The 27168-nt window shown below is 44.9% G+C and overlaps 1 protein-coding gene across 1 annotated transcript in view; it reads left to right on the forward strand.

Annotated features, from left to right (window-relative positions):
* Positions 1 to 27168, forward strand: part of LOC138287583 (sodium- and chloride-dependent GABA transporter 1-like) — a 596565-nt gene that overhangs the window by 433159 nt on the left and 136238 nt on the right. The window contains exon 10 of the mRNA XM_069228141.1: positions 18120 to 18232. Within this exon, the coding sequence (XP_069084242.1) occupies positions 18120 to 18232 (113 nt within the window). The remainder of the gene's footprint in view (positions 1 to 18119; positions 18233 to 27168) is intronic.

Genomic DNA, 27168 nt, shown 5'->3' on the forward strand with positions numbered 1-27168 from the left:
ATGGAAGTCAAAAGGAGATCTATAGTAGGCCATCCTTGCTGGATGTAGCATATGTGAAGTTAGGTTCCTTATGAACTCTAGGACTGAGGGTAAAACATTAAAGGCACTGTCTAGCAGGTATAAAGGAGGAAGAAGAATTCCCTCCTTCTTGGTGTTAATATAGAATTCAGGTTGATTGATTAATGTTCTAGTAGAAAATATATACCTTTGTCAAGAGCAAGAAGGTAAAGTAGTGTTGTGTCAGACGCTTGAGAAAGTTGGTGTAACAGTCCAGCTCACTTACCTCTACACTCTTAATTAATTGTTTGTAAGTCATTAAAATAGGAGGTAGGAGTCACTGTTTCTAATATTTAGCACCATTTCAGCTCTGTGAGCTCTGTATTGTATTGTATTGTATATTGATTTGCATTTCCCTGCTTGTTGTGCATAGCCTTCTGGTGAGATCAGCCTGCACCATGTTAGACTAAAGCGGACAGTGCTTCTTTCCCGGTTTGTTCATCTCCAAATGTATAACTCAGTTCTTCCCTCGAATTTTTGTTGGGAGCATGCCATAATGACAGGCCATTGACTCTGGAAGTGTAATGAATGGAGACAGGGGCTATTACTTTACCTTCTTGCCTATACCCCCGGTTTGAACACTTGTATCCTGTGTTAATAAATCTTCCATTATTTTCAGGTGCACAAGCTGGATTACAGAATTTAGATTATTTTATTTACAATGCATTAGATACCAGTTTATGTAATTTTCTTGTATACACACGTTGAAGAATCTGGTGCAATGGTGCTAAATATAAAACCACCTTCTAGGATGATTGATCTTCACTCATCCCCATGGAGATGCAAGTCATGCTAATGTGAAAACCTTGTCCCATATATAACTAGATTTCTGAAATTTGTAAAAAAAAGTAGCAGCCAAAGAACTATGTGTGAACAATGAGTTTCTCCAAACAATAATTCAAGATGGAGTGCAAGGGAAATTCTTTATTGGGCCTGATCCTATCATTAAATCAAACACTAGACACTAAGGAAGTACTGAAGGAGTCTTTACTAGTTTACCTTTGAAAGTGAAGAACTGGGTGGCAGTGGATTCATCAATTTTGCTTGTTTATGTATTTGACTAATTTACCCTCTTTGCTTCCCTGTTAATTTGTTGCCCTGTAAATCTGTTCTCTCCCATAGGTCTTCCCCTAGGTTTTTTAGGATATGCCACAGGAGCAGAAATGTGTTGGATTGGAAAGTGTTTTGAAAATGGAAGGTTGGAATTCAAGGTTGATTATTTTCACAATTAGTGTTAGAACTTATTTTGCATCACATTTGTGCAAGTAGTGGCCAAGGCAACATTTGTCCTAGTTCTAAAGCAATTATTCTGAACTTAAAACATGTTGCCTTTTCACTCAGGCTTGGGCAAAATGTTTTGATAAACCCCTAATAAAGCATCAAATAAAAGCAAGTGTTGGCAAAGCCAATATGTCTGTCTATAAAGTTCCAACTCATTTAAACACAGACAGTCACAAATGTTATTTACATGTGTTGCATGAACAAGTACTGTTCACCCTGTTAAAATCTAGTGCTTGCACACAGATGGAGGCATAGTTATTTCCTACTTTTCATTGCATTTCAGTTGACATTAAAACTATTTACAATAATGTTCCTAGAAAATATCATCTAATTTCAATCAGAGGACAACAAGGCATTTGGTGAATATTGTGTAGAATTCATCACATCACAGCTTATTGTGTCTAACAATAATAATAGCTTCTTTTGAGAGATTTTAAGGTCAACTCACACCAAATGTTTTCTTAATCTCTGATGGATAATGACTTGATTCAAAATTCTCTAAAACTCATGCAAATCAGGGCTACTGTTTTAGCTCTGTTTATTGCTGAACATGATCTGATCCATATCATGACCCTAATCCAATCAACTGATCTGATCATTACCAAGTCCATCAATCCTACCTTTCTCTGAAACAGCGACTAGCAGTCAAGTAAGAATATTAACAATCCTGATTAGGAACAGAAATAAACACCCTTGAAGCATGTCTAGCATCCTCTCCTCCATGTCACATGATTTATCTATACTTTAATGCAGTAATTAACTACATTAAGAACATCTTAGTTGAGATCATAAGTAGCACCACTTCTCTTAAACAGAAAAGGACAAAGAGAAAAAGATTTTCCTTATGGTACATGAAATAACTCAAAGAAAAAAATATTCTTTACACTCATTTCGGCATTAAAAACTCACAAGAGTAACTTGGAATATTTCTGTAGTGTTCAGTGGCGGTTTCTGTATATGGGCGTCGGGGCTCCGCCCCCTTTAAAAACACAGCGTACATTTTTTTTAAATTAAAAAAGAATACCCTCTTGTAACTTTATAAAACTTTATAAAACAGGGGGCACTATCTCCCCCACTCACCAACACCAGTCCAGCATTATTGTGCTCGACAAGTGAAGTGACGTGACTGACGTCACGTGCTCACTTCAACAGCTCCCTTGTAGGCAGGCCCAAAGTGAGTCTATTTGCTGGGCTGATAATCTCACAGCCCTGAGGCCTGTGAGGTCATCAGCTCAGCAAAGACCCAGCATCAAGGCCCAGTCGCCACCCCCTGATGACGGAGAGGCCAAGTTAGCCCCAGGCGTTTTTATTCACGCCCTGAAGCGCTTAGCCTCCACGTCATTCAGGGAGTGGAGAGCATTGTCACCCCACCCTTTCCCAACTTGCCAGAGGTGTGGGTGGGACCTCTCACCCTGTGAGGAGCTGGGAAAGGGTGTGGCAGGCGGGAAGACTCGCATCAATTTTTGACGAGAAAAACAGTGCTTCGAACGTTTGATGGATTGACTAATTTGACTGAATCACTGAATGGAGGTATGTGAATTAGTGAATATCAAATAATATAGCCATAAATGTCTAAATCAAGCGCTGATTGGTTCCCGTTTGGTCTCCGGCAGGATGTCCCTTTCTAGACACCACATAACATTCACAAAACAATATGAAGTGCAATGTGCTTTGCGAGGACTGCGGGCTGGGGAAGGCATGAGGTGGAGTCATGGTTGGAGTGGGTGGCCTCTGTGGGCTGGGCACGGGTGCTGGAATCCTCCCATTGTTATGATGTTATTACTGGTTGGATTTGCAAGGGCCTTGAGCGAAGTTACTGTGCATATGGAGTCTTGGGAATTCCGTGGTTCACGTGTGGCGCCTTGTGATTTTTTCAGTGGCTAGTAGAAATTCGCTGTGCATGAATGATTGAGTACTGTTGATAGGCCAGCTTTTTTATCCATGGCATGGGGTTCTCACAGAATGTTTACAGCAGGTGCATCACAACTGTGCTGTGTATGAACATCACAGCCATTCAGCCTTCCTTTACGCTGCCACATCGCAGGTTCCTTAACTGTCTACAACATGGAGCACGACACCAGGGGTCAGACTGCTTTGTGATTTGCAGTGGTTGAAAGTAGGGGTGGGAGGTAACCTCTGCTCCGCCGGCAGAGTTCACAGAGTTTTGCCTCTCCACGCTCGGCTTGGAGCACGTAGTTCAACAAAAACTCTGCGGCGGTGCTCACCCCTACTTAATAAAATTTTCAAGCAGCGGGTTCTATTTAGGCTGCTAAACAAATGCATGTCTGCATTTTCCAACCTTATTGTCCCTGTCACATTTTGAAATATCCACTTTGAAAATAAGACGTACAGGACAGATCAGTATGTCCCAAAAGTAACCCCGCAAATGTGTGGATTTAACAAGTCGAAAGTTTCTTGTCTGGTTTGAAGTTCTGTACTTCATTATTCCCACCCAAAAAAACAAAAGAGTCATCAGCTTCAGTAAACATGCACGAGGAAGAGCGACCATGCCTTCTTTCCGCTATGACCTAATATCTAGCGCCGAGAAAGGGGTCTGGCTGTGAACAGCTGACACAGGATGAGGAGAGCTCCTCTCCGCACAGACCGCAGCAGAATACAGCAGCGTGAGCTTGACAGCATGCCAGGACAGTTCATGAGAACCATCTTTTGTCTGGAAAATGCAATATTGTCCGTATGTGGGAGACATCAAGTAGGTCTCAGCGAGGGGTAATTATTGTCTCGCGCTCCTTTGTGCACGAGCACAGTAATAGTACCGATCTCAAAGGTGCAATCTTTACATGCATGAACGTAGCCACTAATAGCCACCCAGAGATCTCGACTCGTTAATGAGTAAATGTTTTTCTCCAAGAAATCCTGAGATGTTGCGACCTGACCTTCATGCCCGGCTGAGCGAACTACAGGGCAAGCCTTCCATTGTTGACACGAGTTACTTTCTACAGGTATGTAATCTAGAACTTCTAATTTGATGCGACAAATGGCATGAGAGCCATGCGGCCTGTACTTGTATCAAGTACGTGTCTTCAGCTAACTCCCTTCTGCAAACCTCAGCAAACCTCCTGATCCATAGATCTTTCTTTTCCACACCCTTTCCCACCTGTCTCTGCTGTGTGCTTCTCTGTGTTGTACAGTTGCGCACTGACTATCTGACTTCCCTGTTTATTCCCTGTCTCTCTGGTGCCTCTACGAATGCGGTGAGTGTTGTATCTGGCCCCACAGGGCCCACCCACCTCAGGGATAGATTTAACTGTTTGGAAATTATAGTCCGCACAGTGTCAACCTGGGTGCTCAAGTGTTACCCTTTTATGGTATTGTAACATCCCACTGAAATGTAGTGGACATGAATCCATGTGCGCAACCCTACTTGGGGAGCATTATGGGTAGGTGGAACTCTGCTGAATCTTGCAGAGTTTTTATGTAACTCCATGGAATTCCCTGGAGTAAAATTCCACAAGCTCCGCCCACCCCTAATTAAAAGTGCATTGCCATGTCTGGTTTCGTGCTCTGTGTTGCAGTCTTTTCAGAGAGAAGTGAGCCTGCCATACAGTAGACTAAATGAGTGCTGGCTTCTAACTGGCGTTGATGTTTATAACAGTGACTGTGTGTGTGTGGTGAAGCATCATTCAATACATTTGAATATTACAAGTGAGAAAGTACATTCCTCCTACTTCATAGAAGGTCATGTAACTGGTGCACTACTCATGTAAAGTGCTCCTATAACTTCGGGTTGAGTTTGCACTATATAAAACTCCAAAAACAAAAAACAAGGAGTAGTTTATCTTACCTTTTATAAATAAATTACACAGCAAGAGTTAATCAATGACGTGCTGTCAAGTAGGGGCAATAAGTTAAAGACAACCTTATATATCTTTATTGCTGGTAAATCAAGTGTAAAACCACCAAGCACCATATGGGACCTCCCCAGAGCCTGCATTAAAAAAGACTGGCATGTCTAGACTGCGTCAGACAGCTGTCTCATGCTCCAGATCAGTACAACATGCCAGAACCGGCCAGTATTAACTCTAAGTCATGAACACCAAAGGCACAAGAGACCCTTGTTTTATTCCTACCAGTGAATACCCAAACCACCAAAACATAAGTGAAATCAAATCAACTAGAGGCCAGCAGGACATGAAAAACACACGAGGAATTTCTTTTGGTTAAGGTTAGCATGAGTGGGTTTAAAGTGCACTGAGAATGGAAAAAACTGCTAATAGGAGGCCTTTGCCCGATTTATTCATAGCAGGGTACTTTTAATTCCACAGTGGGCAGTACTAGGTGCTACCACTTGGATATAAAACAAAGGCTTTCAACAACATGTGGAATCAAATTTACCGTTTCACAATCATGAACAAGCAGAAGGTAATCCAAAGAATTTCAAATAATACAGGCAAGTAAACTGTAAAATGAAATGTAAATCACGCATCACTGCAAACGGTATGGAGAAGACCTATCTTTACACTTCGTTGCCTAGTGAGTGCAGAGACAATGGGGGTTATTCTAACTTTGGAGGAGGTGTTAATCCGTCCCAAAAGTGACGGAAAAGTGACGGATTTACCACCAGCCATATTACGAGTCCATTATATCCTATGGAACTCGTAATACGGCTGGTGGTATATCTGTCACTTTACCGTCACTTTTGGGACGGATTAACACTCCTCCAAAGTTAGAATAACCCCCAATACCCTTTGTTGTTTTTGTATCACTAACTGAAGCATTTGCATTACCCTGTGTAGAGGGTGTAAGCTAGAATTCTCTTTTGATAATAAAATGCCTTTTTCCACAAAGCCCTATTACTCACCCACACACTTTTGTAATGTACACGTGGATCCGTTTGGTAATACGTATAAAGTAGTTCAATCACTTATTTTATTGTGTTTAATACAGAGCTGATAATTTGCCTTTCAGCATGGCAAACTATTTGCTAACATTTACACTCATGTAGTCACACATAAAGCTACTCTATCTACATTGGCATGCCTGGTGAAATGAAAACCATGTTCTTCAGCAATACTCTATTTGTCCTGATTATGTATCATCACAATCAATGGAATGCTATAATAAAAAACATATATTAGGACCTGGCTAAAATTCATTGCTCACTCCTTTGCCCCTTTATAGCTTTGAGCCATTGGCTTTTATTTACTTCGCCTACTGACTTTTTCAGTGCCACCGGCCTTGATTTTCTGTAATCCGAATTGCCTTCCCAAGCCTTAGATTTTTATATGAATTCTTTAGCTTTTTGAAACTCGGAATCAACTATTATACGCCCCTCCACTTTTAAAAGTCACCAGCCGCCACTGGTAGTGTTAGAAAATCTTAAATATCTTTGAAGCTGAATCGCAGCCCATTAAAGCACACAACCAGCTGGCCAAACATAGACCAAAGATCTTAGAGGTAGTCAAAGCTGGGCAAAGTCTGCAGTTCTGTTAGAAATAAAGAATCAGAAAAGTAATGTGAAGAATTTGCTCCTTCTCATATACCAAGAACACTGTATATCGAAGCATCTCTTTCTTCACTCCCAAGAATCACCAAACTAGTCCATTTTTAAATACAGTACATATCTCAGACTAAACTTCTCAACACAATCTCCAAGCTCAATCATTTGGTCCATTTCTCAGATTTTTGTATATGCTAACTTGGCCAAAAATCTGTGATAGTCCCACATTGCTCTAGCCTCATTAACCTACCCCTACAGGGATTATTTTAGTTTAGATTTGTTTTATTTAAAAAAACACATAAGCAGGAATAACGAAAATATGCAGGTTAACAAATAAAAAGTATTTACCTCAATATACAAGAATACATCTGCATTTGAGTGTATAAATAGACATATGGAGTACATCAAAATAAATTAAAATAGTCTGGTATTTCAAAAAAACATTATGGGCCTCATTACAACCCTGGCAGTCTTTGAAAAAGTGGCGTTAGTACCGCCAACAGGCTGGCGGTACTAAAGCCTGCATTATGGCCGTGGCAGTCTCGCCACGGACATACCGCCGGGACCACCAGACTACCGCCATGACGGTCACAGCAGTTGTAATCCTCCAGGGCAGCTCTGCAAGCAGCGCTGCCCTGGGGATTACGAGTCCCCATCCGCCAGCCGTTCCATGGCGGTAAATACCGCCATGGAACGGCTGGCGGAAAGGGTGACTTGGGCTCCCCTGGGGGGCCCTGCACTGCCCATGCACTTGCCATGGCAGTTCAGGGGCCCCCATCCACAGCCTCTTAGCGCAATCCACTGCCCGAATTATGGGCAGTGGATTGCGTGATGGGTGCTGCTGCACCCGCCGCACCACCACATTACCACTGGCTCCATTAGGAGCTGGCTGCAATGTTATGGCCGTACTCCCCGCTGGGCCGGCGGGCGGAAACTTTGTGTCCACCCGCCAGCCCAGCAGGGATGTCAAATTACAGCCGGCGGATTCAGGCTGCATTGGTGGCCTGATGGCAGTACAATATTCCACCAATGTTGTAATGAGGGCCTATGTGTGAGAAAAGAAAAGGGGAGAAAAGAGAGACTGATAATATTATATTGCAACAACCAAGAAACAGTTTTCATAGTATCAAAGAATGTAAGCACTAAAGAGAAGCAGATAAGTTAACAATTGTGCAAAAAGTATAAGTCTTGCATATATACAATTCAGGGAGGTTTTGAAAATTCTTCAGCAATAATATCTGTCGACTTACTATGGTAGTTTGAAGTATCAAGAAACAATGTTAAAGGTGACCAAATACATTCTCTTTAGTTGGCTAATGTAATAGGATGTACATAGGCTCTATTCAATCTATTGATTATGCAAGTAATGATTTAGGCATCTTAAAAATAGGTCAAGTGTTTCCCCTACTAAAAAACCCACAGCTGATCCAGAGAATCTTAGTAATTGCTGTCCAGACACTGAACTTCCATTCCGTGACAAAATCCTAGAAAGTTGTGTCAATTGTAACAAAGGGAATTTGTAAAAGTTAACTTTGTCTAAGAGCTCATGTCCCGAAATAGAGCTGGCCAGAGCACCAAAACAACTTTCAGGCAAATCATTGATGTTGCTCTTTGCATGCTGTATAATAGGGATATGTACCTGCTAATTTTTTAGGTGTGTGCACAATTTGCGGAATTTGCTTTCACACAACGTGAAATTTCAGCAAAAGTTCATGAAATTATGCTTAAATATGACAAATGCAAATCAGTGATTCAGTGCTAATTTTTTTAAGTGAAATGTGTCCTTGTGTCAGTTTTTGATGCAAGGATGCATTTCACAACAAATAATGCAAAAAAAAGCACTGGGATCAACAGCCTCTTGTGTTCATCGTTCATCTTTAGTATTTGTTTAGCTCAAATGGAGTGAATGAAGTAAATTGTTTTCGGAAATGGCATGTGTAATTATGTGAAGTGGTGTAATGGCGTAATTTTAGAAATTACATCACAAGCAATTCCCCCCTCCAAAATTATGTAAAATACTCCAGCGTAATTTATATTTCACCAAGGCAGACTAATTTCACTTGATCTTTCGGTGGCAATATATACTGTCAACCATAATATCCTTATATACACCGTAACTCACTGCATGGACTTTGAAGGGGAAAGTCCTGGATTGGTTAGAATACCTAGCCAACCACTCACAATTGATCACATTGTCTAATCCAGTAGCTGCCTCTTAGTGGATACCCCAAGGCTCTGTTTTAGCCCCTGCTTTAATTAATGTTTACCTTGAACCACTGGGTTATATCAAACAATCAGGAATATACAATCACCAATATGATGATGACACCCAGCTGTAATTGAAAGTTTCATGTCTCTCGACTGGCTTCAACCCTGGCTAATATTCAGTGCTGGATGATGATGCCCCCACTCAAAAGACAAAAGTTTCTTCTTTTGCCACAGGCAACATCTACCTCATAACAGGAATGGCTAGACTCTACATACATTCTGGACTATTCTTACTGTTTACAAAAAAAATCTCGGTTTCAATTTAGACAATAGACTGGATTGTTACAAACACATTAATGAATTGGCAAGAAATGCATATTAACATCTCAAGCTCATTCAGGGCATCATCACCTTCTTACATGGACAAGACCTAAAAAAGTAATTGATGTGTTGGTCTTATCCATGTTAGACTACAGGAATGCTATCTTATCCATCAAATTCATCTACTTCCTCTTACAAGCCTCCTTATACACTGCAGTTCATTTGACCACAGAGGTCGACCACCTTGATTGTACCTCCCCATTCCTGAGCTTGTTGAGTTTACTGCCAATTGTGGTGACATCCTTGGGCAAAGATGCCTCTATAGTTCATTAAATCATCCACTTGGATCAGTCACATGCTAGCTATGATACAGAAGTTCTCCAGTGACTCTTGTCAACTTCATAGTACAGAGTTACTCTTTCCCGAAATTCCAGTTTTCAAGAAAAAAGCGATTCTAAACAATCTTTTTAGCCTGCGCCCCAAAGTGTGGATCTCTTTCCCAACGGAAATTTGGACTTTATCTTCTTTACCTTTTAAGAAACAATTTGAAAGCTTTCACCTCAACAAATACTTCTCAAGCTCCTCTGCCAAACAGTAGCTTACTTACATTTAGGGGACTGATGTATACCTTGTGGATACCTATTTCTTCGTTCTTCTCACCACCTCACCTAATTCAGTAGTGAGGCTATTGATTGTTGTGTGTGACTAGAATGATTGTTGATGGAAATTACTTTTGCTCTATGCTAAGCAGCAAAATACTTTTGGCCTCGGCAGGCCATGCAGGCTGTAGCATGTGTAGCGAGGCCTATGGGGGGGGGGGGGATGCTGCGAGCAATCAAGTAGACACAGGACACATATTTGTGAGTTACTACCACCAAGAGCATCGCCCAGGTTCTTTGTTATCACTGGTCCTCATGTGATGGTAAAGACCATCAGAATGTATTTTGTTAGGGGTTTCATCCTAATCCCCCTCTCTTTGGTTAACTATATTGTGAATTCCATTGCACAACATAACATCCCTCCCCAACCAAAGGAAAAACCAAATGAAAAGAAAAAAAAAAAATGCAGGGTTACCACATGGCACAAATGACTCCCGAGTACACATCAAACGAATCTTAGATTTTGCTGGCACATCACCATTTCACTACTGAACCTGTTAGTTATTCCAACACAAATTACTCTTGGTGGAATAGTTGAATGGGGCCACAAGTCGATGGAAAGCAGTATTGAGGTTATACCTCAATACTGCTTTCCATCGACTTGTGGCACTGTTCTCAGGGTGCTTGTTCTCAGCATTGGCAGTGAATGTGTGCTCAAGGGGGTGTCAGTGACTTCTGTCCTTGTTCAAACGTATTGGTGCCCTCTAATAGACTCTCGGGCAAACTGGAGGCATTCTGTGGTTCTTCCTCAGGAATGTTCATGCCCAGGTCTGGATCCTCATTGCAAGGCAGTTAGGAGTTCTCATCGGCAAGATGACCTGATGGTTTGTAGCATCTAAAAAAGGCAATGTCTCTGGTGACTGTCTCTTCAACCCTGGTGGCTGTGATCATTGTTCCCCGTATCCTGATGACCTTCCATAGATGGGGTTTAAAAAGGTAAACAAAATTTACTTCCTGGGTGTCGATTTCTAACAAGAACCACATCATCCACTTGCAGATGTAGGTGGCGTGCTTTTTGTTTGGAAGGAATCTTGTTGTTTTGGACCTTTCATTGATGCAGGCCATTGGACACTTCATTTCGGATAGTAGAAGGGCCCTCCACAGTCACCTACAATACGATTGATGCACAATGCATTGGGGCTGACTCTCGTGGTGGTGTGTGGAGTAAGTATGTACTCCCTCAGAAATGCATACAGGGCACATTCCAAGTTCTGGCCATCAGCCAGTGCAATGCAAAGTATTTTGTTCAAAGTCTTCATAAAATGTTCCACTTCTCAGTTTACTTGGGGCCACTTGGGTGTGATCTTCCGGTGGGGCATGCCTCTTCACTTCATGTGTTCTGCGAACTCTTGGCTGGAAAAAAGAGGTTTGTTGTTGGTGCAGAGTTCATGCAGAAAGCCATTGGTGTCTATAATTGTCTGGTTTGCTGTCACTGGCTCAATTTTTTCTACTTCTGGATATTTCAAAAAGTTATCAGTTACAACTAGCACATGTAGGCTATCTTGGAGGCTGCCAAAATCTGCACTACCTTGGTGCCACAGAGGAGAAGTAATGGGTGTTGTAATGATGGGTGCTGGTGACTCAGTGGGACTGGCAGCTTGGCACATAGAACGTTGGCTCACGGTTCATTCCACCAAGTTGTCAAGGTAGGAAAACCATACTTTGCACCAGAGCCTGGACTTTGTTTTGACTACACCTTGATGTGCGGTATGTGCCAAATCCACTATGCATTTTTTAAGGTTCCCCGGGATTCCCAAATGAGAACCTCACAGCAAACATCATTCCACAGAGATGGCCAATTTGTTGTGAACATGCTGCCGGGATAGCAGAGCCTGCCCTGCCTCCGTTGTGCAAAAAGACAAATTCCTGGTCACTTGGTACTAAGTGCCTGACACAACCAGAGATATCTCCAGCTGGAGGCACTCATCCTCTTTCATTGTTTTGAAGATTTCTGATAAGGAAATAGGCAACAGTTGCAACCTCTTTACTAACAGTCTCATGTATTCTTCTACCTCCCCCACTTCTGATTCTTCACCCACAGTGGCAGGTCTTGCATGCCTGGAGAGATAATCTGCTGGGCTTTGGGTCCCCAGTCGATAGGCCACAGATAAGGCACATTCTTGTAGTTGAAGAATCCTTTTCTCAAACCTTGGGGCGGGCTTGGAGGAGAGCAGAATGAGTGGTTTATGATCAGTATGGACAGAAAAACGGTGCCAATAGAGCTATAGATGGAAAGGACAACACCCTCAATGAATTGCAATGGCTTCCTTCTCCATATATGAGTACCTCTGTTCCGTTTCTGTCAAAGCACGACTGGCATATGCCACCAGGGCTCACTCACCGTTGTCTTGTTTTTGTAATAGCACAGCACTTGAGTCCCGTGAAGCTAGCGTCTACAGACAGTTCTGATTCATGGTGTGGAGCAAAACAGGCCAGCATTGTGTTCTCCTTGAGTGCTTGTTTGGTTGCTAGGAAGGCCTCGTCTTGTGAGGGGCCCCGTTCCCAGTCAGCATTGGCCTTGGTCAATTTATGAAACGGGGCTGTGAACGTGGTGAGACTGGGAATAAAATGGACAATAGGTCACCATCCCCAGAAAATTACGTACTCCTGTAACGTTGGTTAGAGAAGGAGCTGAGCAGATGTCCTGGACTTTTGATGTGTCAAGCATGACTCAGTTTTCTGAGAACCGGTTTCCAAAGAAACTCATTTTGTTTTGAAGGAAAGCACACTTTTCCTTGTGGAGGGTGAGGCCATTGTCAAGAAGGCACGAAAAAGTAGCTTGCAGTGTCTCAAAGTGCTCAGCTAGAATAGGGGTATCTATCAGAATGTCATCACTGACTTTGACGACACCAGAAAGCCCTGCCAGCACCCCTCAAATGGTGTCCTGGAACATCTCAGCAGCATTTAACACTCCAAAACTGGGGCTACGTGAGTGGAGAAGGTGATGAATGCTCTCGATTCAGGAGTTAACATCAGCTAGTGGTATCACAACCTGAGATCTATTTAGAAAATCATTTTGAACCGCTTACTTCTGCCACTATGTCATCTACTGTGGGTGTAAGATGTCTTTCTCGTCACATAGCCAACGTTGGGTAGACTCATATCTATGCAGATTCAGACTTCTCCCACCTGCTTGGACTCGCGAGTGACCACTATGGGGGACACCCAGGGGGGGTCAGGCTGACTATCTTCTTAATGGTTCCTGCTTCTGTCTTTCTTAGGATTTCTGTGACTTTTGGGGTAAGGTGGAATACTGCTCAGCAATGACGTAGGCAAACCAGTTGGATGGACTTGTCAATATGGAGATGGACCATGCGATTCTTCCAAAATCTAATCCCTTCAAACAGTTGTGGGAACTTGTCTACTAGGATAACGATTGCTGACAGGTGCACACTGAATGCAACGGTGACTAGACTGAGGCATTTAGCCATCTTGCAGCTCAGGAGCATTCCCAATCCCCCTTTGGTGACTTAGACGTTCGCTCTGGTCATGCTGTATTGACGTCAAGGAGCCAAAGACATGTCCTTGAGTTGCTGTGGGGCATATTACCGGTTCACATGGAACAGCCTGGAAAAACGGTTGCACCATGATATTCATTGAGGCACCTCTTTCAGTTCACACTGGAATTGGGTATCCAGCAACGGCAACAGTAGACTTCTGGATGCGGCACCCTCTATATTCTTCTGGTTGCATAGCATTTATGACACCATGCCTTCGACATTATCAACCATGTCTTCTTCAGCCTCTTGGGTATCTGGTGTCAGCACGCATTCACTGACTTGGTTACTGTCTTGTTGACCATGGACCGGCAAGCTTTTGCAAAGTGGTTCAGCTTGTTGCAGGACGTACACCTTTTGCCTTGTGCTGGACAGGTACCTTGGTGTGGGTAAGGACCTCCACACCAGTGACAGACTTTTGGAGCCATGGTGTTTTGGGGCAAGCTTTTCATTTGCATGTGTTGGTATTTGTTATTGTATTGACTGATTCAGTCTTTATTGGCTGTTGTAGAGCTGCTTGCATATGTGCAACGTGTGCCTTAGAGTGTTCCTTAGAACAGCCAGCGTGAGTATGTTGGCCATGGACATTCCCAGGACTTGGAGTATATTCTTTCTTAATTTCGCGGCGGAGCAACCCTAGATGAATTGAGCCTTGATTTTATCTTCCGCATCAGCCAGCGTGCACGTGCTGGCCAACTCTTTGAGATAGGCATAGAAAGCGTCAACTGCTTCCTCAAGTTGTAGTCTAGTTTATCGTAGCAGGAAGCACTTGTAATCTAGATTGCCAAGCGTCTCAAAATATGCTGTCAGTTCTTGTTTCATAGTAGTATCTGTGAAAGGCGGTCACGTCTCTGTCCCTGATTTTACAATCTTGTGTATTGCAGCAACCCCTAGGTGAAGGAGTATGGGACGTCTCCTGTCATTGCTGTGGGCCACTGCAGCAAAATATGTTTCTAGAGGGTCTACCCAGTCCTTCCATTTTGACGCTTAAGAGGATGGGGGGACCATCGCACACAAAAGGCTTGAGAGTGGGAATCAAGACCATCCCAATGCTTTACCTGGCAGTTGAAGTAACAAAGTGCACAGGAGCGGCTTTTGAGGCTAGTTGAAGGTGCTTAGAATTTTGCTGCCATGGCAGTGAGGGGTGTGGTGAATGTGCTGCAGTTATCTCAAACTGTATGCCATGTACAGATATCCCTCCAGGGATGGGACACTCACAAAACTTCTCACCTCCAACTTGGGCTGAAGAGAACTGTGGCAAGCAGCAGAACATCACATTACAGGCAGTGAGAGGGTCCCACATCACAGCGTTGATAGAAAACCAGCTAAACAGGGAGGATGGCCTGTAGGGAGGGCTGTGCTGGCAATGGCTATGCTGCTGGTACAGTTCAAGTGAGGTAGGCACAGAATGAGCATGCAGGGTTCCTGTAGAGCAAGGCAGGTACACAGCTGAAATCTTTTTTTCAGAGCTAGTTGTATGTGCAGGAGCACTGCAGGGTGTATCAGGCAGAAGAGGAATTGCAGTGCATGGCAGGGGCAAAGCAAGAATAGTTCTAGGGCTAAATATTATGGTAGGAGCACTGCTGAGTGTATCAGATAGTAGAGGAAGTATGCATTCAGGCTGGGTCAGCATTTATTAGCCTGTGTGGCTGAGGACAGTCATCCCTGCAGGTCCTCTGGGGCAGGGAGTGTGGTTGAAGGGAGAGCAGTGAGGCCTATGCTGCTGGAGCACTGCTGGAGAATTCAGCAATGCTGGTAGGGCCGCTGCCCAATTGGAGTGGCACGTAGGCGCGTCAGGAGGGCTGCAGAGAGGTGTTGACTCAGCAGTGGGCTTCTGGCTTCATAGGAGAAATCCTGAGGTTGTAGCCGGGTCAGCCGCTCGATGGTGAGTTGTGAGATGGTGAGGATTAAAGCAAGAGGCTGCTTGGAGCGTGGCTGTATGGCGGACATGCTTAGGCCCCCTTGTTGCTAGTTGCTATGCAGTGAAATACTTTGGGCCTCAGCAGGCAGTAACACGTGTGCGAGGCCTAAGGGGGCAGCTGTGAGCAATCAAGTAAACAAAGGACACTTACTTGCAAGTTACTATCACCAAGCGCATCTTCAAGGTTCTTTATTATCGCTGGTCCCCACGTAACGGTAGGGATGATGTATTTTGTATATCCTGATTCCCCTCTCTTTGGTTAACTGTATGGTGAATTCCACTGCACAACATAACAGTGCATGGAAGACAGTTATTTGATGAGTCTGCCACTACTTCTATAATCACTTGATCAACCTGTTTACAAATCCAAATAGCAAATATTGGTTGCATTTATTTTTCAAGGACTACTTGTAACTCACTGTGGTCCAAGATCCCTTTGCTTCTCCAAATCCTGGATATATATGTTTATGTGGGTGCTATGGTAATGGGACACCAGTTTATAGTGTGTTACTTATTGAATTTGCTGCTGTTTTGCTACTCTTTCCTACAATTCCTACTTTTCCTCTATATTTTTAGACTATTGCATTCCTGTACAGTCTTATTTGTAAAGCTATGTGATGTGCAGGGGACTAGTGCACCGTGCAAGAAAACCAATCTATCTATCTACCTCTTTATCAATGTATCTTTCACTCTCTGGATACCTATCCATCAGTCTACATACCTCTTGTGTTATGCCTACCTCTCAATAAACAATTGAACAAATTAGTATTGTACCTCAGACTCATCAATCTGTCTATCCATCCCTCTGTGCATCAATCCATCCATCCAACTGTCTAATCAATCTGTAAATCATCTGGAAAAATGTTACTCTATGGTGACTCTGGACATTGGCAGAGAATAATTCTACTTCATGATGAATTGAAGTCGTTATAGGTGAAATTCAGTGACTGTGGTTATCTCAGGATTTCAGGTGATGCCAACAGGGATTGTGATTTCTAAATTGTGATTCTTACCAAATCACAATTAAGAAACCACATTTCCTAATGTACGAAAGAAGATATTTAAAAATGGTGAGTCTTAGTGGGGTTCCAAATCGACCTACCTCTAGGAATCGCTGCCATCACAGAGTTGGTGGCCTGCTGGAGTCAGCAGACTATGATATCTGTGATTGCTTTTAAATGAAACATTTTTTAAAATGCAGCCCATTTTCCTTGATGAGTAGGCTGCTCTTAATTTTTTCCACATTCTAAAAGGGGAAGGGGTCTTCTAGGGACCCCTTCCCATTTGCAATTGGGTTACCACGTCCTTCAAGGTAATGGTATAATATTAATGTTTTATGACCGGAATTTGGTTGCAAAACATTAGTACATACCACTGCGAACTGGTATTTGGCAGGGACGCCCTAACATGCCCTTTACAAATACTGGTGCGCAAATCCAAATTACAATTCAGTAACAAGTCAACAAATCACAATTTGGGTTTTGTGCATTTAAAAATGCTTTTTTGTGATTGTAAACGTTGTAGACGCCCTCAAAAAAAGCTTTGTACATATGGTCATAGTTCCAGTTTGCCAGAAATAAGCACACTGTATTTAACATTAGTGGAGTTTAAAGAAATGCATCTACGTGTCATTGAAGTCAATGCACAGACCTCAGAAGTTTAGGAATGCTTGGTGGTTTGTGGGTACACTTGCAGACTAGACTTTCGCTACTAAGGTGAGGGCTCCTTCTCCAGAGAAAAGTTGTCCAATGTTTGTCAATCGTGGGCTGATCCACGCAATATTTCCAGGCTGTCAAACCGAGATAACCTTTCAGTAAATAAAAGCATCAGTAGTTTAACTAGTCATTAGTTAGTCTGAAAATCTGGAAATGGCCCCTACTTCCTACTCGGGAGCTGCGAAAATGAGATATGAATAATTTCCTGGATCCAAAGGACATAAAGGTGAAACTCTCTTCACCCCAGCTTGTCCTTTTAAGCTGATCTCATCAGTTGTTTACATGAGGTATGTGATTTCCCAGTTTAGGACCCATAGCACGAGGGCACTTATGGGAGGGTCTACGATTGATTTCAGTTAGGACTTAAATCTCAGTCCTTGAAGGACCTGGGATATGGGTAAAGTCCGGTATATTCCTCGGCAATAGGGACAGCTCACAAGGAGAGTTTTCAACCGCAGGCCTGCACAAAAGTTGAATGTGAAAGGATGGATTTAGTGCAAACATATTTAGTGAACCAATCAGAAAAGGACAGGCTGGTATAAATCAGAGGTGTGCGGTGCTCACTTGAGTATTTTCCTTTGCAGCCTGCCAGGTAAATACTGTAGATAGAGGAAGTCACTGAGTATGCAAGCAGTATGGAGCTGAGTAATTTTCCTTTGGGGAACATCGGCTAAGTGGGCCCATGCATCCTTGAAATGCCATGCAAGGCGGCAACAGGCGATGGATTCCCACAGGCGCCCGCCAGCAGATGTTGCCATAATTGTCTCGTAAACATTCCGAATACCTTATCCATTCATCACTGCGCTCGACGCAGCTCCTTTTGGGAATTATATCCGGGCAGAATGGAGCAGACACAAAGGAGCCGCCTGCTACAAAGTAACTATGTTAATCACGGGAAGCGTCCCTTAGCCACTGCTTTGATTTTCATCTTCCAGCCACCTGTGTATACAGCTCCTGAGATCCAGCAAAGAGCGCAACTGACATTGCTTTTTCATTGGCTAGGTCCAGGACTGGCGTTCCTTGCCTATCCCCAAGCGGTCACGCAGCTTCCGATGTCCTCTCTATGGTCAATTCTCTTCTTCTCCATGCTGATGATGCTGGGTCTCGACAGCCAGGTAAGAGAGATTTTGGACCTACCGTGCATTATGGGGAAAGACTCATCCCACAAGGTATTTATTGTATCAGTTGCCGTGCTTTAGTAACAATTTGCGGTTAAATGAATAGCACGATAGGCTGGAATTTAAAGTGTTGGTTTACTTACATAATGCACCTGACATTTGCTGAAATAAGACGTTAACAGTGACTTGCATGTTGCATGGCCTTTTGATACAGAGCCAGATAAAGCAATATTCATAAGTACCGCCAAAATACTTAGCGCAGTAACAGTAACCTGGCCATGAAATACGCTCCTTATGATTTCGTTTGCTCATCATGACAACATTTAGGCACTAGTTTACTGTTAATAAATTAACTGCCGTATGTTTAGCGCTGAAACGTAGATAGCCAGAGCCAGGAGTGCGAAAGAATCAAGAAAGACAATATACTCCTCATAATATTGCACCAACAAAACTGAGATAAATATAAAGCCTGAAAACAGTGGACCATGAATGTTGAAAATGGAGAATTAAAAAAATATATATTTACATGAAAAATGTAAAAAGAACTGGTTTTAAGTAAAAATTTAATAATAAACCTGCCGATGGCGAAGGAAGGAGAACCTGGCTGTCTTCAGCTACAACCAAACTGCACTTATATAGTTCATGAAAAATACGCAAACAATGCATCTAAATATCTCTCTAGAGGATGCGAATGACAGAATCTGAATTGTGTTGTGCCACCTACATTCCCATTAACCAGATGAACTTGCCACCTGTACCTTACATGAACAGATCATTGGCTGCTGATAGTGAAAGAAACACCTGTAAAATGGTGAAAGGATATTGAGCAATGGTGCCTCCCACAAGTTGCACATTCAAAAGGGGAATTGAGGATCTGAGAACTCCAATCTTTTCTGGGTCTGCTGCTATAGACATGTAGCTTCAGAGAGACTCATACCATCTCTGTCTAGGAAGTGGAACATCGCGAGTGCAACACGGGTGTGTAAGCGCGTCTGACCGTAATAATTAAACTTACAAGGGGACATGAATAAGTCGATGAACCTTTTGACTTGCAATTAAGTCTTTCCTACCATAACTCCAGTACATGCAGATCAATAATCAATAACCCTTACTCAATATCAACAATCAACAATATTCAATAACAATATTAATCAATAAAGTCAGTAATTGTCACACACTATGATTTTTTAGTCATGAATAACCACACCTTTTAGTAAAAGTTAGAATATTTATTTCCCATTATTAACAATGCTAAAATCATGTAGATTAATCTCAAAATCAAATGAAACACATACAGAAACATTACTGGCTGTCCAAAGTGGCGGAAGAAACGTAATCTAATCAAAGCTTGAACTACAACACATTCTGATGGTGCAAATTAATAACAAAGTCAACTGTGTCAGAGTGATTACAAACATTCGAGTTCAGCAGAGAAGTTCATCAAGCATTATTCCCTATTAGCAGAATTTCCTTAGTGAGGATCCTTAACTAACACCAGATCAGCATCAGCATGTTGGGCTTCATGCAAAACAATTTAGTAACATTAATTTGGAAAAACATCTACTTATGGCTCTATCAAACAGTGCGGTTGGTACCTAGAAAGAAAAAGCAAACAGACATAATAATCAACAGTCTAATTCATAATACCTATCCTCAAAGTGGATCAGCAAGCAGAGTCAGTCGTCGTCCTCAGGATATCAGTCATTCAACAAGGCATCAGGATTCAGCATCAAAGTTCAGAAAACGCAAAGTCTTTAAGCAATAAAGTTAAGCACGTCTCTTGTCAAGACGCAAAATAGGCAAGAATTAGCTATAGGCAAATGCGGAATGCTTAAGGCAAAATGCAAAAGGCAGAATGCTGGGTTCTTCTCAGCGCAGTCTTGTTAAATTAAAACCACTAAACTATGTCTCAAATCCCTATTGGTCAATGAATCACATGTTCACACTTTGTCCAATAAAACTAAAACTCCAAATCTTTGAATTCTACTATTACTCCGTTCACATGTTGCTGATTGGTTGTCCTGCAATGTCCTCATCATCCGGCTCATCAGGTAGCAATATTGTTGCAGCTTCTTCTCCAGTCAGTGTCTCCATTGTTCTCCTCCTGAGAAAGTCAGTCTTACACACATTGCACACAGAATGTTATATTAGAAAGAAGAGCATCTTCTGGCAGTCGGTTCTCATGAGAAAACCTTTTCAGCTATGAGCACATTTAAACAATACAAAGGAAAATCATTTTTTAATGTTAAGAAATACAGCTTTGACATGAGGCCTGGCAAGTAGGTAAGTAGTTAAGGCCTACAATTAATAAAGCTAAGACATAATGCATAATCCTTAATATGACATGCTACTACGTTAGTCAAACATACATTCAGCATTTCACAGCATTAGAATATTAATAAATACACTTCATGAACATTGGCGGCCACTCATCGTAATCACATTTTCAAATGCGTGCATTATTTTTTCTACGTTATTATATTTTCTACACAAACCCATTATTAAGAATACATGAACATTCATTAACAATCTTTATTAAAATACCTGTGCTAGCAATTCCTCCTCTGATGACTAAGGCCCTCATTACAACCCTGGTGGTTGGTGTAAAAGTGACGGTTATATACCAAGTGGCTGGCGGTAATTAACGCCAAAAAGTGACCATGGTGGATAGATCTCCGATAGACAGCCACTTTACCACATTGACCGCCAGGGCGGAAACAACAGGCACCACGGAGGTTGCCGCCTACAGCCAGACGGAAGTAAATGTTCTGCCCACCCTATTATGACATGCCAAACCTCCACCTTTTCCGGGGTGGTACCAATGACATCAAAAACCTGGTGGAAACACTGCACAGAAGTGAAAGGGCTCACCATTGGAGACACAGGGAACAACCACGCCGCCATGGAGCCCGAGCTGTATGTCTTCCCTATGGTCTTCTACGTGCTGCTCCGCCACAAACACCAACGCCGGCGAAGGCGATGCCAGTGAGTACAGCCGCCTAGCACACAAAGGAGGGTGGGAGGAAAAAGAGAGTGAAACACATATGCAACACACACACACCCCCAACACCATACACACATTCAGCTGCAGTACTAAAACATATTTACCCGGTACCTCGGATGAATAATGCAAGGACAAAACATTTTAGAAAAAGTTAATGTAATGAGAGCAACACATCAGGGTAAATAAGTGCAGCAAGATCATAGATTTATACATATGTACAGAAAAAGGTACACAGCCCAGTCCACAATTTACGTTGTCCACATGGCCACAGGCCAAATTCCAAGGCCACACATGGCACCAGCCTCAACATGGAGAGAACACTGCAGGGGCATCAGTTGGGATATAAGCAGGCACCTCAGGGGGATGGGAGACGAGGGGGCACCTCAGCTGGCAGATGGAACAAGACCACTGGTTCTGGAGGGGACAACATACAATGTGCTTGGTCCTGGGGAGTGCAAGGCCACAGTCTCTCAAGTGGGTGACTTGCCCACTTCCTCTGGAGGGGGCAACATGCCCTGTGCTTTGTCCTGGGGAGTGATAGGCCAAAGTCTCTCAAGTGGTTGTCTTACCCACTAGTTCTGGAGGGGGCATCGTGCCCTGTGCTCTTGATCCTGGAGAGGCTGGGGTATTTGGTTGTCTTACCCACTGGTTCTGGAGGGGGTATCATGCATTTGTGCTCTTGATCCTGGGAGGCTGGGGTAGGTGGGTGTCTTACCCACTGGTTCTGGAGGGGGCATCGTACCTGTGCTCTTGATCCTGGGGAGTGCAAGGTCATAGTCTCTCAGCTGGGTGTCATACCCACTGGATATGCAGAGGGCAGGCGGCACAGCAGCCCATGGATGCAGGATTACAAACCGTCCGCCGGCGGTGATGGCTGCTCAATGGTGGTGGTGGTTCTGCTGCTGCTTGTGGGGGGAGGCCCCAGCGCATCCCCTGCAGCCTCGGACAGCTGCCCACTGGAGGTGGTGGTGCTGCTGGTAGGGGGGAGGCTCCTGCCCATCCCCCTGCAGCCTCTGATGGCTGCCCACTGGAGGTGGTGGTGCTGCTGGTGGGGGGAGGCTCCTGCCCATCCCCTGCAGCCTTGGACAGCTGCCCACTAGAGGTGGTGGTGCTGCTCGTGGGGGGAGGCTACTGCCCATCCCCTGCCGCCTCGGACGGCTGCACAACCATGGTTGGTGGTTGGGGCTCTGTCACAATTCCTGCCCCAGGTCCCTTGCCCTTCCTGCCTTCTGGCTCCTTGCTCCTCCTGGCAACTGGGACAGGCTCTTTAGTCTTCTAGGCAGCAGCTAGGGCAGGCACCTTTAACTTCTTACCAGCAGCTGATGCAGGCTCCTTAGTCTTCCTTGCAGCAGCTGGGGCAGGCTCCTTTAACTTCTTACCAGCAGCTGGGGCAGGCTCCTTTGTCTTCCTGGCAGCAGATTGGGCAAGCTCCTTTCCCATTAAGGCTGCCTGGTGCAGGCTTCTTCACCCTCAGGACATGTGCCCTGGATCCTTTCCCACCACGAGTGGGTGTGGTGACAACTGGGCCCGTGGACTTGATGGTTGAGATGCTTGGCTGGGTTTTTGCCACCCTGGCCAGATGTGCAGGACGGGGTTAGGGGTAGGGAAGAGGTCAATGGTGGATAGGAAATGTTTTTAGGGACATTGGGGTGGGAAGAGGGAGAAGGTTTAGGAGTGGAGGAAGAGGGAGTGGTTGTAGGAGGTGTCTGTCTGCTGATTTTGGGTGCAGGCGCATGGGCTGGATGCTGTTGTGAGGTGGATGGCTGTTGGGTGTCTGTGTGCTTGCGTTTGTGTACCTTGGGGGGGGCAGACACAGTGGGAGAGGGCACAGGGGACGTGTGCATGGTTGTTGTGGAGGTGTCTGCCAGTGAAGTGTGTTTTCTGCTAGGTGTGGTGGGGATGCTCGTGGTGGATGATGGTGTAGTGCATGCAGATGTGAGTGTAGACGGAACTGGGAGGGAGGTGGAGGAGGTGGGGAAGACAGTGGAAATTGTGGATGTTGGTATGTCTGCATCTGGATGGTGTTTGTGTGAGTGCCTGTGGGATGAAGTGTGGTGCTTGTGTTTGCCTGTGCCACTTTTGTGTGTTGCTTGTCTGTCTGTCTGCTTGGGATAGGTTGGGGTTGAGGGGAATGGGATTGGGAAGAGGAAGTTGGAGGGGGGATGGTGGAAACAGGGACAATGGCTGCCATCAGAGAGGAGGCCAGAGTCTGGATCGATCTCTGTTGGGACACCAAGCCAGTGTGAATGCCCTCCAAGAATGCATTAGTCTGCTGCATCTGGGCTGCTAGCTCCTGGATGGCATTCACAATGGTTGACTGCCCTACAGAGGTGGATCTCAGGAGGTCAATAGCCTCCTCACTCAGGGCAGCAGGGCCTGCTGGGGCAAGGCCTGAGGTGCCTGGGGCGAAGGAGATGCCCACCCTCCTGGGTGAGCAGGCACGGGAAACTCAATGAGGGGCTGCTGGGATGGTGGTGCTGGTACGGGGGATGGTGGCTGTACCTGTAGCTGGGGTGGTCACAGAAGTGTCCACCACCACCAGGGAGCTTTCATCGGAGGAGGAATCTGTGTCCGAACACTCCCCTCCAGTCTCTGCCATGGTGCTCCCCTCGCCCTCCATCCCACTGGTGCCCTGACCGTCGGTGGACTCCGCCTTCTCGGTCCTGTGGGATGCAGCTCCCTCCGTTGCGGGTGCCTCTGCTCCTCCGGCAGATGATGCTGGCACATAAGGACAGGGTGTCAAAACAAAAAGGTGGGGAAGAGACAAAGGATACACTTGGTCAGTGGCTGCACCAACACCACCATTGACATACACAGCACCCTCACACACAGGGAACAGGCCTATGCACTATGCATTGCACTATCAGTGATATTGCTAGCCACCAAGGCATGGGGAGGGGCACACACTGGCAAATCCAGCACACCAGGGACCCACGCAGCCTTGAGCAGTAGTGGATACATACGAGCTAGGTAGCAGGATTATCTCTTCAGAACACTTGCCACCAGGGGACCTACGCTGCAATGTCAGGCCTGGCCTAGGGGCACCCACTGACACACATCCCCCCCGGATACCTCCCCACCAGGCATTAGTAGTAATGCTGGGCACCTGTACTCACCCTGTTGTTGCTGCTCTGATGCCCTCAAGCGTCCATCCAGCACAAAATAGGCCATCCCCAGTATGCTGGCCATCAGGGGGGTCAGGAATCAACAGTCATCCCTTCCTCATTGGGAGGCCATCCCCAGCTGGCCCTCCGTCGTCTTCCGTGCCCAGCGTCTCAGGTCCTCCCAACGTTTCTGACAGTGGCAGCTCCGCCTGCTGTAGACCCCCAGGGTCTGCACGTCCTTGGCAATGGAATGCCATATAACCTTCTTTTTGATGGACGCTGACCTGCAGAGGAAATACACAGGAAACTAGTATTAGTCAGACAGTCCTGCCTGTTACACTTATGGCCCACCATACCCCTTCACATCACCATTTTCACACACATGGCACAGCACACAAGCAAAACACAGCCCAGGGGACATCCACCCACCCCCTTTACACAAGGCCTTCACACACCACTCCATGCATTCATGCCACATGCATTGTGCCCATAGTGTACTCACCTGTTGGTCTGAAGGCCCATACAGCAGTCCATACTGGGGTAGTACCCCATCCACCAGTCCCTCCAACTCCGCCAAAGTGAAGGCAGGAGCCCCTTCCCCAGTCACATGGGCCATGGTGGGTTCCAAACACAGGTCACAGCAGCACATGCACTATAGGTTCTCCCCTGTTGAAGGTCAGGTAGCAAGTGAGGAATCAGATATAAAATGGCGGTCACGTCTGCGGTAGTGCATACTGTCACCACCGGCATACATCACCATTGGCCACTGTAACCCATAGGTCCCAACTATAACCAATAAGGAGTTGCACAGCGGTTCCTGACCGCCTCCCGCAACAGCGCACATCAGCAGAATTACCTCACTTCCACCTGTCCCTCCACACAGGACAGACGGACGCCATTTCAGGGGGGGCAGGCCCTGGATAATTTCTGCGTCACTGTTTAAATTTGGGCATACAGGATAATTCTCACTGACCCATTACAAGTTAACAGCATGCAATGTACTGTTCTTGCCCCATTGTTCAGTTTGTGACCGCCTCCTCACTCTTTTGCCCCAGAGATTGCTACCACTGTGGTTGAATATGAGATGGAGACATACCTCCGTGTACAGACCCCTGGTGGACTTGGCAACAATGGAGGACAGGAACATCATCCTCACCTATAGACTGGACAGGGCCACAATCACAGAGCTATGTGCCCAATTGGAGCCTGACCTGATATCTGCTATCCATCACCCCTCTGGGATCCCCCCTCTTGTGCTTCATTTCTTGGCAACTGGTTCTTTCCAAGTGGCAGTGGGCTTAGCAGCAGGAATGTCACAGCCAATGTTCTCAATAGTGCTGACAAGAGTGTTTCCTGCCCCGATTAAACACATGTGCAGCTACATTGTATTTCTGCATGTGGAAGATTTGGCCACAGTGAAGGCCGACTTCTATGCAATGGGAAATATCACCCAACATAATTGGAGCGATTGATGGAACACATTTTGCATTTGTCCCCCCCCATCAAAATGAACAGGTGTTCAGAAATCATAAGCGTTTCCACTTGAATGTACAGATGGTGCGCTTGGCGGACCAGTACATCTCCCACGTCAAGTATCCTGGGTTGGTGCATGATGTCTTTGTCCTGAGGAATAGCAGCATCCCAAATGTGATGGGCCAACTACAGAGGCACAGGGTGTGGCTAATAGGTGAGCCCTGGTCCCCACCCAGTACATGTTAGTGTATGGATATGGTGGGGGGCATATAGGATAGTGTGTGGCTAAATGTTGTCCCTCAGTATTCACAGGCGACTCTGGTTTCCCCAACCTATCTTGGCTGCTGACCCCTGCGAGGAATGCCAGGACAAGGGCAGAAGAATGTTACAATGAGCACATGGGTGAACCAGAAGGATTATAGAAAGGGCCTTTGACCTCTTGAAGGCCAGGTTCAGGTGCCTCCATCTAACAGGTGGATCCCTGTGCTACTCATCCAAGAAGGTCTGCCAGATAACAGTGGCATGCTGCATTTGCACAACCTTGCCCTGAGAAGCCATGTGCCTTTTCTGCAGTAGGAGGAGTCTGGAGATGCCCGTGTGGCAGCAGTGGACCCTGTGGACAGTGAGGATGAGGAGGCAGAGGATGAGGATGAGGACAACAGAACAACAGTAATCAGACAATACTTCCAATGACACACAGTGTTACTTCACATTTCATTGTCATTATTTTGAATTTCTTTGGCACTGCCATGCTGTTATTTCCCACTTCTATGCCCACTTACTGTACCCTTTGGCAATTCATTTTACAGATGTTGATGCCTCACAATAGCTCATGGTGTGATCACTGCAGCCAGCTACAGGTCATTAAAATATGCCCATTAACTGTACAGTTGAATTGCAATGTTTGAACCTGGTTAAACAAATACATACTTAAAACATTTGACATACTCCATACTTCTTTTTTTTTCCAAGGGTGTTTATTGAAGTGCTAAGATATTGAGAGGCAAGTGCAATGGGATGAGGTGATGATGGAAGAAAATCCAGGGAATTGTTCCAGTCTGTAGCACAGGTACATTGTCCAAGGGGAAATAGGAAGGGGAGCAATGGCAGTTCAAGGTGGACAGGGTGACAGAGTGGGACACAGAGGCAATAGTCTCTGGCTTCTGTCTGTATCGGAAGGGAACATTTGCAGGGTGGTTCTCCTTCTGCAGGGGGAGGGGTGCTGGTGGCCTGTTTGTCCCGTGGTGAGGTCTCCTGTCCACTAGCGGTAGCGGAGGTGGAAGGCTGTTCAGATGTCTGGCTAGTGGCAGGGGCCTGCTGTTGTGTGACTGCCTCCCTCATAATGTTGGCCA

This window comes from Pleurodeles waltl, chromosome 4_1 (assembly GCF_031143425.1).
Source record: "Pleurodeles waltl isolate 20211129_DDA chromosome 4_1, aPleWal1.hap1.20221129, whole genome shotgun sequence".
Classification (NCBI taxonomy): Eukaryota; Metazoa; Chordata; class Amphibia; order Caudata; family Salamandridae; genus Pleurodeles; species Pleurodeles waltl.